This window comes from Oncorhynchus mykiss, chromosome 23, assembly GCF_013265735.2.
Source record: "Oncorhynchus mykiss isolate Arlee chromosome 23, USDA_OmykA_1.1, whole genome shotgun sequence".
NCBI lineage: Eukaryota > Metazoa > Chordata > Actinopteri > Salmoniformes > Salmonidae > Oncorhynchus > Oncorhynchus mykiss.
The window spans coordinates 47564335-47576459 of NC_048587.1; the positions used below are offsets into that span (position 1 = coordinate 47564335).

Below are 12125 nucleotides of genomic sequence, written 5' to 3' on the forward strand. Positions count from 1 at the left end.
TGAGTCTCATAGCAAAGGGTCTGAATACTTATGTAAATACGTATGTTTTTTATTCTATTTAAAAAAGACATGTTTTTGCTTTGGCATTATGTATGAGGTATTGTGTGTAGATTTGAGGAAAACAATATATTTAATCAATGTTAGAATAAGGCTGTAACTTAACTAAATGTGGAAAAAGTCAATGGTTCTGAATACTCACTGTTGGGTACAGCCCTAATATACAGTGCTTTCAGAATGCACTGTCGGGTACAGCCCTAATATACAGTGCTTTCAGAATGCACTGTCGGGTACAGCCCTAATATACAGTGCTTTCAGAATGCACTGTCGGGTACAGCCCTAATATACAGTGCTTTCAGAATGCACTGTCGGGTACAGCCCTAATATACAGTGCTTTCAGAATGCACTGTCGGGTACAGCCCTAATATACAGTGCTTTCAGAATGCACTGTCGGGTACAGCCCTAATATACAGTGCTTTCAGAATGCACTGTCGGGTACAGCCCTAATATACAGTGCTTTCAGAATGCACTGTCGGGTACAGCCCTAATATACAGTGCTTTCAGAATGCACTGTCGGGTACAGCCCTAATATACAGTGCTTTCAGAATGCACTGTCGGGTACAGCCCTAATATACAGTGCTTTCAGAATGCACTGTCGGGTACAGCCCTAATATACAGTGCTTTCAGAATGCACTGTCGGGTACAGCCCTAATATACAGTGCTTTCAGAATGCACTGTCGGGTACAGCCCTAATATACAGTGCTTTCAGAATGCACTGTCGGGTACAGCCCTAATATACAGTGCTTTCAGAATGCACTGTCGGGTACAGCCCTAATATACAGTGCTTTCAGAATGCACTGTCGGGTACAGCCCTAATATACAGTGCTTTCAGAATGCACTGTCGGGTACAGCCCTAATATGCAGTGCTTTCAGAATGCACTGTCGGGTACAGCCCTAATATGCAGTGCTTTCAGAATGCACTGTCGGGTACAGCCCTAATATTTTGTTACAGGCTGAATTTTATACGGACCAAATGGATTTATTTTATATTTTTCTCCCCAGTTTCGTGATATCCATTTGGTAGTTAGTCTTGTCCCATTGTTGCAACTCCTGTACAGACTCCGGAGAGGTGAAGGTTGAGAGCCATGTGTCCTCCAGAACACGACAATGCCAAGACATACTGCTTGCTTAACCCTTAATGTGTCGGAGGAAATACCCTACAGCTGTTGACCGTGTCAGCGTGCATGCTCCCGTCCCGCCACAGGAGTCGCTAGAGCGCGATGGGACAAGGACGTCCAAACCTTCCCCTAACCCAGACGACGCTGGGCCAATTGTGCACCGCCTTATGGGGACTCCCAATCATGGCCAGTTTTGATACAGCCTGGAATCGAACCTAGGTCGGTAGTGACGCCTCTAGCACTGAGAATGCAGTGCCTTAGACTGCTGCGCCACTCTGGAGCCCTGGCATACACTGGTCTACACAATACTCCATAATGTCAAAGTGGCAAGCCTAAATATGTTCAGGAGTACAAATGTGCTTAACAATTCACACAAGAAGTTGCACGGACTCACTGTGTGCAATAATATTGTTTAACATGATTTTTTAATGACTACCTAATCTCCGTACCGCACACAATTATCTGCAAGGTTCCTCAGTCGAACAGTGAATTTCAAGCACAGATTCAACTACAAAGACCAGGGAGGTTTTCCAATGCCTTGCAAAGAAGAGCACCTATATGTAGATGTGTAAAAATAAATACACTGCTCAAAAAAATAAAGGGAACACTTAAACAACACAATGTAACTCCAAGTCAATCACACTTCTGTGAAATCAAACTGTCCACTTAGGAAGCAACACTGATTGACAATAACTTGCACATGCTGTTGTGCAAATGGAATAGACAACAGGTGGAAATTATAGGCAATTAGCAAGACACCCCCAATAAAGGAGTGGTTCTGCAGGTGGTGACCACAGACCACTTCTCAGTTCCTATGCTTCCTGGCTGATGTTTTGGTCACTTTTGAATGCTGGCGGTGCTTTCACTCTAGTGGTAGCATGAGACGGAGTCTACAACCCACACAAGTGGCTCAGGTAGTGCAGCTCATCCAGGATGGCACATCAATGGGAGCTGTGGCTAGAAAGTTTGCTGTGTCTGTCAGCGTAGTGTCCAGAGCATAGAGGCGCTACCAGGAGACAGGCCAGTACATCAGGAGACGTGGAGGAGGCCGTAGGAGGGCAACAACCCAGCAGCAGGACCGCTACCTCCGCCTTTGTGCAAGGAGGAGCAGGAGGAGCACTGCCAGAGCCCTGCAAAATGACCTCCAGCAGGCCACAAATGTGCATGTGTCTGCTCAAACGGTCAGAAAGACTCCATGAGGGTGGTATGAGGGCCCAACGTCCACAGGTGGGGGTTGTGCTTACAGCCCAACACAGTGCAGGACGTTTGGCATTTGCCAGAGAACACCAAGATTGGCAATTTCGCCACTGACGCCCTGTGCTCCTCACAGATGAAAGCAGGTTCACACTGAGCACATGTGACAGACGTGACAGAGTTTGGAGACGCTGTGGAGAACGTTCTGCTGCCTACAACATCCTCCAGCATGACCGGTTTGGCGGTGGGTCAGTCATGGTGTGGAGTGGCATTTCTTTGGGGGGCCGCACAGCCCTCCATGTGCTCGCCAGAGGTAGCCTGACTGCCATTAGGTACCGAGATGAGATCCTCAGAACCCTTGTGAGACCATATGCTGGTGCGGTTGGCCCTGGGTTCCTCCTAATGCAAGACAACGCTAGACCTCATGTGGCTGGAGTGTGTCAGCAGTTCCTGCAAGAGGAAGGCATTGATGCTATGGACTGCCCCGCCCGTTCCCCAGACCTGAATCCAATTGAGCACATCTGGGACATCATGTCTCGCTCCATCCACCACAGACTGTCCAGGAGTTGGTAGATGCTTTAGTCCAGGTCTGGGAGGAGATACCTCAGGAGACCATCCGCCACCTCATCAGGAGCATGCCCAGGCGTTGTAGGGAGGTCATACAGACTTGTGGAGGTCACACACACACTACTGAGCCTAATTTTGACTTGTTTTAAGGACATTACATCAAAGTTGGATCAGCCTGTAGTGTGGTTTTCCACTTTAATTTTGAGTGTGACTCCAAATCCAGACCTCTATGGGTTGATAAATTTCATTTCCATTGATCATTTTTGTGATTTTGTTGTCAGCACATTCAACTATGTAAAGAAAAAAGTATTTATTAATAATATTTCATTCATTCAGATCTAGGATGTGTTATTTTAGTGTTCACTTTATTTTTTTGAGCAGTGTAAAACAGACATCGAATATTCCTTTGAGCATGATTAAGTTATTAATTATATTTTGAATGGTGTATAATACACCCAGTCACTACAAAGATACAGGCCTGCTGCCTAATTCAATTGCCGGAGAGGAAGGAAACTGCTCAAGGATTTCACCATGAGGCCAATGGTGACTTTTTAAAACAGTAAGAGTTTAATGGCTGAAAGGAGAAAACTGGGGATGGATAAACAACATTATACTTAGTCCACAATACTAACCTAAATTACAGAGCGAAAAGAAAAACTCCTTGTTAATTCTTCTGTGGATTTTTTTTATATGGCAGTTAGCAACCAAATGTAAGGTGCGTTATCGCCACCAACTGGACTGCAGTGTGGACCTCATTCATCTCTCAATCACCCACATGGGTATATGCTTGTAAAAACCAATGAGTAGAGAGGCGGGACTTGCAGCGCGTCAAGCCTCTAAAATGGAACCAGGTTCTAAGTTCTAACCAAGTTCTATTTCAGTGCCTGGCTATGCAGACACCTGTTGAGACACCAGCAGTTTTGATGAAATGATTGAATAACATGTACTGTTTGTGTACATTTATTTTGCAATGGTCACGCACACAACGTGGGTGGTCTGGTTAGTGTGTAAAACAAAAAATATGTAGTAAAGATAAAGGAGCTATATATTTTAAAATAAGATCATCTTTGATAACTAACAGTCACCAATAAAAAGTAGACGGTCAGAGAGAATCTGTTATAGTCACGAAGCATAAAGACACGGTGTAAGCCATGGCAAAATGTGTAGAATTACAGAATTCTGTGGTTAAAATCTTAGGGAAAACACTAACCTTGCGCGCCCATGCGGGAATGCTAACCTGCCTTTTTCATAGCAGGAGGGCACATTTGGAGGGATCAATAAGACACACCTGAGCTGTGGAATCACCTCCCTTGCCTCTGGAATGCCAGACATTTATTACCTTTAATTAAATCGCACCGGAATTGTGTCTCGGCTTGCCAACTCTGATAACAACGGCCCTATCGTCCCTCCGAGAGCTCATCAGCCGGCTTTTTGAGATCTCCTGTCCCGGGTGTCCTTTGTGGGGTGGAATGGGAGGCGATAAGCAGGGTACAACGAGAGCGGGGAAGGAAGGGCAGGGGTTGTTGTTGTTAACAGCACTGTAATTCTCTTAGATTCTGATTTCCCCCCAAAACCAACAGTAAGTGTCCGCACAGGCCTTGTAAACACACGTACCGCTACACACACTTCTTCTGAGCATACACACGCTTGCGCCTCCCTCATGCATAGAGTCTGTAGTGACAGTAAACAATCACATGAAACCTGTAGGGCTGCATGTATAATCCTGCTTCAGAGTTGGGGTTTAGAAGGCTGTAAGCCTTGAGGTTTACACACTTACTGGTCCAGTCTGATGCGCTTTCTCTCTCTCTCTGGGCCTTGATTATGTGATTCTGTGTCTGCAGAGAGAACGAGGTCCTCAAGGTCCAGCTGAAGAAATACGTGGGGGCTGTTCAGATGCTGAAGAGAGAGGGGAGCCAGGGCAATGACACCGGTAAGACACCACGCACGCACTCTCGCACAATGCTCCGTATTTAAACAGGGCAGGAAAAATGTATTCTCTTATGGATGACAAGGTCAGTGTTGAGCCACCACTTAAGGATGTAGTAAGTGAATAATAAGCCTGGTTTGAGACATGCCTTTATGAAACATAATTAGTCCCCCCCTTCGTTACTTAGTAATTTTGGGGAATTTGGATTAAAGTGGCTTTCTCTCCTGTTGCTTGGGGATATATCCACGCTGTGCAAAGGGTACAGATATAAGACTGTTATATCAAAGGCAAACGGAATGGACATGGCAATTTAGGGAGACAGAATGCCTAATGACATTTTGGGGGTAGAGACTGTGGTTATCAGTACTGATCTCGGTTTCTGTGCACACCATCTCCCTCCGACAGGGTTTTGACTAGATGGGATACAGCTTTTGTCAGATTTGACTTTTCACAGCAAGATGACGCCGTCAGACATGGCAGCTCTGCTTCTAGCGCCTAAGCAATGTTGCATTTTTATTTTTGTGTTATATTTCTTACATTATTACATGCAGCCGGAAATAACTTTTGGTTATCAGAGTGGCGGTAACTCACCAGCATTACGAACAGGAATAAGACTTTCCCGAATTAGAACCTTTGTTCGTACACACCAGGGCAATTGAACTTATCCCAGAGGCTGCTCCAAGACACCACAGGCAGAAAATAGGTATTCGGAGTGGACTTCTAGTCCGACTCAGGAGGCAGGCACACCATCCACTGCTTCCGAGTATATTACTCCCTAATGTTCAGTCTCTGGACAATAAAGTAGATGAGCTCAGGGTGAGGATCTCCTTCCAGAGAGACATCAAGGACTGTACCATACTCTGTTTCATGGAATCATGGCTCTCAGGATATACTGTCCCAATCCATACAGCTAGCTGGGTTCTCAGTTCATCGCGCAGACAGAAATAAAGAACTCACCGGGAAGAAAGGTGGGGATGTATGTTTCATGATTAACTGCTCATGGTGTGATTGTGATAACATACAGAAATTATTTTATTTACCCGACCTAGAACGCTTCAATTAAATGCTGACCATGTTACCTTCCAAGAGAATTCTCCTGTTAGTCACAGCCGTGAAAATTCCCCCTCATGCCGATACCATGACGGCCCTCAAGGAACTACTTTGGACTTCATGCAAACTGGGATCCACATATCCTGAGGCGACATTTATTGTAGCTGGGTATTTTAACAAAGCAAATTTGAGGAAAAAACGACAAAAGTTTTATCAACACATTGACTGTAGTACTCAATTAGGAAAACCATTAGATAACTGCTACTCGCCTTTTCAAGACGCCTACAAGGACCTCCCCCGCCCTCCCAAATCAGATCACGACTCCATTTTACTCCTCTCTTGGCTAGATGGCAGCTTTCGCAAAACTGAAAGCGCTAACCAACGCATTGAACCATAGCAAAGTGACTGGGAATATGGTTGAATACAAGCAGTGTAGTTATTCCCTCCGTAAGGCAATCAAACAGGCAAAACGTCAGTACAGAGACCAATGGAATCGCAATTCAACGGTTCAGAAATGAGACGTTTGTGGCAGGGTCTACAGACGATCATAGATTACAAAGGGAAATCCAGCCATGTCGCGGACACCGTCTTGCTCCCAGACAAGCTAAACACCTTCGCCCGTTTTGAGGATAACACAGTGCCACCGACGCGGCCCGCTCCCAAGGACTGTGGGCTCGTGTTCTCCATGGCCGACATAAGTCATTTAAGGCCTGCCTTACAACAGGCCTACAAGCCCTCAGTCCAGCCTCTCTCAGCATATTGCGGACAGTCTGATTACTGATGGAGGGATTGTGCGTTCCTGGTGTATCTCGGGCAGTTGTTTCCATCCTGTACCTGTCCCGCAGGTGTGATGTTCGGATCTACCAATCCTGTGCAGGTGTTACACGTGGTCTGCCACTGCGAGGACGATCGGCTGTCCGTCCTGTCTCCCTGTAGTGCTGTCTTAGGCATCTCACAGTACGGAAATGTATTGCCCCGTCCTGTCTCTCTGTAGCTCTATCTTAGGCGTCTCACAGTACGGACATTGCAATTTATTGCCTTGGCCACATCTGCAGTCCTCATGCCTCCTTGCAGCATGCCTAAGGCACGTTCACGCAGATGAGCAAGGGACCCTGGGCATCTTTCTTTTGGTGTTTTTCAGAGTCAGTAGAAAGGCCTCTTAGTGTCTTAATTGCCTACCGTCTGTATGCTGTTAGTGTCTAAAAGACCGTTCCACAGGTACATGTTCATGAATTGTTTATGGTTCATTGAACAAGCATGGAAAACAGTGTTTAAACCCTTTACAATGAAGATCTGTAAAGTTATTTGGATTTTTAAAAATTATCTTTGAAAGACAGGGTCCTGAAAAAGGGACGTTTCTTTTTTTGCTTTTTATCCGTGTGTGAGCAATAACATTTGATTTGATTTGAATGTATGCAGCAGGTTAGGATTATTTAAATAGCAGGTTAGGAAATGTATTTTACGTTAGGAAAAGAGTTTAAAATATTTATACTTTTGACATTCATTTGACAAGCTTTATCCCTTCTAGCCATGACCCTCCTACAGAGACAGGAATTCTCATCAGGCACTGTGTGGGACACCTTTAAGGCACAGAGAAGCCGAGGATATCAGGAGCATTGCTTTTGTGTAAGTGTCAAATATACATGGCCAGGATTGGAAGTCTGTCAATCTAATTGACAGAACTCCTGCGTGGGGGTAATACTTTTTATTCTAGTTTGTTGGTTTGAATGTAATGTTTTTTTATTTGACTTGGCTTCTGGCACTACTTAAGAGGAAACATGCACACAAGGGTTAGAAAAACATCCCAGACACGTTGCATCTCATCTCTCAGGTCTCAGCAATGACTCTAGCAGTCAGTCGTCAAATCTCCAACATGGATGTTTTTGTCTACGGTGACACACAGAGCAATGCTCTGGGACACTGACAACGTGGAATAATGAATGGATTTCCGGAAGGCTGTAGAATCCTGACAGAGTTTCCACACTAATTAAGGGCCTCGGCACAGCCGCCGCCTTGTGAATTACCCACAATCCTCCTCAGCCTTTCATGGTCCCCAGTGGAGTCAGGCCACACAGTGTACATAGTGACGCTCTTGATGTAAATATCCCAATTTGGTTGTCCCTTGTTCTCTTTCGCCTGTTCTTCTCCCTCTCTTTGTGTATCTGTCTCTGTCTGTCTAAAGTGTAGAAGACAGGCATACTAAATCCCTTTTACATCTGAGTCTAAATGATTTCCACCTGCATCCCTTCAGTCCCTATTGCTAATGATGTGCCATACTCCATCAGGCTTTGGTGTTGAGTTGCAGCTGAAAGAGACGACAGGGGAAACACTGAATTGATACACAAGCGCTACAATGCATGCTTTGTTTCATCATGTCCTGTCAACGCTCTTTGCCTGATCATCGCACAGCCTTTTGAAACTCCTCTAATGATACTGCTCAATACAGATGTGATCTTCTGAACGCAGCTCAGGCAGAGACAGGCTACTAACAACCCCTCTGAAACAGCTTTCCGCTCTGGATAAACTCCAACGCTGTTTTCTCTTCCCTCCTGACGTCTCGTCTATCCACGTTTGTTTGGATTGTCCCCAGCTGTTGTCACAGATTGGGGGTGTGTGTGTGTCACGGTGTCTGTTATTGCTGTGTGACTGACTGAATGTGGTGTGATGGGAAAGCACAGCAAACTGTTCCCATGTATATCATTATGTATGGTTATGGGATGAGTCAGCGTATGGTATTATTAGTACGGTGTATATTCTCTTGTGATATACTTCAATTTCTGAGTTTGCAATAAATATGAATACACACACTGTATTTCTATACAGAATGTTTAGCTTCGCTCCCTGTAGACTTGAGAGATGCAACATTTTTGCAGTGATTCCCCAAACTTTCAAGTACCAAATGCAATCAAGTAAGCAAAATCCAGTACTAATAAACCGTGAAACAGTGGTCACAAAGGCATGGTAAATGGGGGTCAACTTTCTCTGGCCGTAGATCAGGTTACTAATTCATTACACACACACTGACGTATTTATCAGTCCTTCCTCAGAGTCGTAGGGTCAGCAGCAGCCGTCGTGGTGTTTGTGTGCGCCCACGTATGTGTAATGGTGTTTATGGTGACTAATGTCAGCTCCTGGAGGTTGGGATGGGACAAGTGTTTATTAAACAGAAGGTGTGTGTGTAGGTGAGACTGGGGTTTGTGCCACAGCCATGGAGCCAGTGGTGTGGAGTGTGTGTGTGTTTTATGAGTAGGTGTGTATCTGGTTGTCTATCTTGCTTGGATAGGTCTTCATCAAACAGATAGTTTTTGTATTTGGTAGTTGCGAGAAGAGAGTTGAGGCTGGTTTATTAAACCAGAAGGTGTGAACGTTGGGGTGTGTCTGAACGTTGGGGTGTGTGTGTGTGTGTGTGTGTGTGTGTGTCTGAACGTTGGGGTGTGTCTGTGAACGTTGGGGTGTGTCTGAACGTTGGGGTGTGTCTGTGAACGTCGGGGTGTGTGTGTGTGTCTGTGAAAGTTGGGGGGGATCGTTTGGGGGGGTGTCTGAGTGTTTTGTGGGGTGTCTAAGTGTTGCGGTGTGAGAGGCTCTTTTCCTTTTTTAACCAGCTGGTGTGTGTTACCTGGGTGAAGGGGTGTGAAAGACTGATGAGCCCAGATGGTCAGCAAGAAGGGGGCGGAGCAGCAGGTCTCATCACCTAATCAACGATCACATCTGCCTCATAATGTACTGCACCACCCCACCTGACCAATCTCATAAAGGGCTTCAGTAAAGGTGAGGGGGCAGAAGGGATGGCTGAGGGGGGACATGATGGAAGGTCAGGGGATGGCTGAGGGGGGACATGATGGAAGGTCAGGGGATGGCTGAGGGGAGATGATGGAAGGTCAGGGGATGGCTGAGGGGAGATGATGGAAGGTCAGGGGATGGCTGAGGGGAGATGGAGGGTCAGGGGATGGCAGAGGGGATGAGATGATGGAAGGTCAAGGGATGGCTGAGGGGAGAGATGATGGAGGGTCAAGGGATGGCTGAGGGGAGATGATGGAGGGTCAAGGGATGGCTGAGGGGAGATGATGGAGGGTCAAGGGATGGCTTAGGGGAGATGATGGAGGTTCAAGGGATGGCTGAGGGGAGATGATGGAGGGTCAGGGGATGGCTGAGGGGAGATGGAGGGTCAGGGGATGGCTGAGGGGAGATGATGGAGGGTCAGGGGATGGCTGAGGGGAGATGATGGAGGGTCAGGGGATGGCTGAGGGGGGAGATGATGGAGGGTCAAGGGATGGCTGAGGGGAGATGATGGAGGGTCAGGGGATGGCTGAGGGGAGATGATGGAGGGTCAGGGGATGTCTGAGGGGGGAGATGATGGAGGGCTTCAGGCTTCTACAGGGAAACCCACATGAAGGGATTACATCTGGCTCCAGTCTAGTGTATTAAAAGGGTAGTCAGTCATTTACTGCATGACTGCCCAGACTGATAGAACACACAGCTCCTATTGATACTGCAGAGGAGAGGAGGGCGAAACACTATTCACCTATTGCTGCTCTTTTGACCCTATGATCACTCGGTTACACAGCTCCACTGTATTCACATCCAACCATACCATTGTCTGTACATTATGCCCTGAATCTTTTCTACCACGCCCAGAAATCTGCTCCTTTTAATCTCTGTCCCCAACGCACTAGACAACCAGTTCTTATAGCCTTTAGCCGTACCCTTATTCTACTCCTCCTCTGTTCCTCTGGTGATGTAGAGGTTAACCCAGACCCTGTAGCCCCCAGTTCCACTCCTATTCCCCAGGCGCTATCATTTGTTGACTTCTGTAACCGTAAAAGCCTTGGTTTCATGCATGTCAACATCAGAAGCCTCCTCCCTAAATTTGTTTTATTCACTGCTTTAGCACGCTCCGCCAATCCTAATGTCCTAGCCGTTTCTGAATCCTGGCTTAGGAAGGCTACAAAAAATTCTGATATTTCCATCCCCAACTACAACATTTTCCACCAAAATAGAACTGTCAAAGGGGGTGGAGTTGCAATCTACTGCAGAGACAGCCTGCAGAGTTCTGTCATGCTATTCAGGTCTGTGCCCAAACAGTTTGAGCCTCTACTTTTAAAAATCCACCTTTCCAGAAATAAGTGTCTGTTGCCGCTTGTTATAACCCCCCCTCAGCCCCCAGCTGTGCCCTGGACACCATATGTGAATTGATTTGCCCCCCCCCATTTATCTTCAGAGTTTGTACTGTTAGTTGACATGAACTGGGATATGCTTAACATAACGGCCGTCCTACAATCTAAGCTAGATGCCCTCAATCTCACACAAATGATCAAGGAACCTACCAGGTACAACCCTAAATCCGTAAACACGGGCACTCTCATAGATATCATCCTGACCAACTTGCCCTCTAAATACACCTCTGCTGTCTTCAACCAGTATCTCAGTGATCACTGCTTCATTTCCTGCGTCTGTAATGGGTCCGCGGTCAAACGACCACCCCTCATCACTGTCAAATGCTCCCTAAAACACTTCAGCGAGCAGGCCTTTCTAATCGACCTGGCCCGGGTATCCTGGAAGGATATTGACCTCATCCCGTCAGTTGAGGATGCCTGGTCATTCTTTAAAAGTAACTTCCTCACCATCTTAGATAAGCATGCTCTGTTCAAAAAATGCAGAACTAAGAACAGATATAGCCCTTGGTTCACTCCAGACCTGACTGCCCTCGACCAGCACAAAAATATCCTGTGGTGAACTGCAATGGCATCGAATAGTCCCCGCGATATTCAACTGTTCAGGGAAGTCAGGAACCAATACACGCAGTCAGTCAGGAAAGCAAAGGCCAGCTTTTTCAAGTAGATATTTGCATCCTGTAGCTCTAACGCCAAAAAGTTCTGGGACACTAAAGTCCATGGAGAACAAGAGCACCTCCTCCCAGCTGCCCACTGCACTGAGGCTAGGTAACACAGTTCCCACCGATAAATCCATGATAATTGAAAACTTCAACAAGCATTTCTCAATGGCTGGCCATGCCTTCCTCCTGGCTACTCCAACCTCGGCCAATAGCTCCCCCCCCCCCCCCTCGCAGCTACTCGCCCAAGTCTCCCCAGCCTCTCCTTCACCCAAATCCAGATAGCAGATGTTCTGAAAGAGCTGCAAAACCTGGACCCATACAAATCAACTGGGCTTGACAATCTGGACCCTCTATTTCTGAAACTATCCGCCGCCATTGT

The 12125-nt window shown here is 46.4% G+C and overlaps 1 protein-coding gene across 2 annotated transcripts in view; it reads left to right on the plus strand.

Annotated features, from left to right (window-relative positions):
* Positions 1-12125, plus strand: part of LOC110502889 (sorting nexin-29) — a 175598-nt gene that overhangs the window by 45713 nt on the left and 117760 nt on the right. For both annotated transcript variants that reach the window (XM_036960638.1, XM_036960639.1), the window contains exon 14: positions 4778-4866. In XM_036960638.1, coding sequence (XP_036816533.1) covers positions 4778-4866 — 89 coding nt within the window. The remainder of the gene's footprint in view (positions 1-4777; positions 4867-12125) is intronic.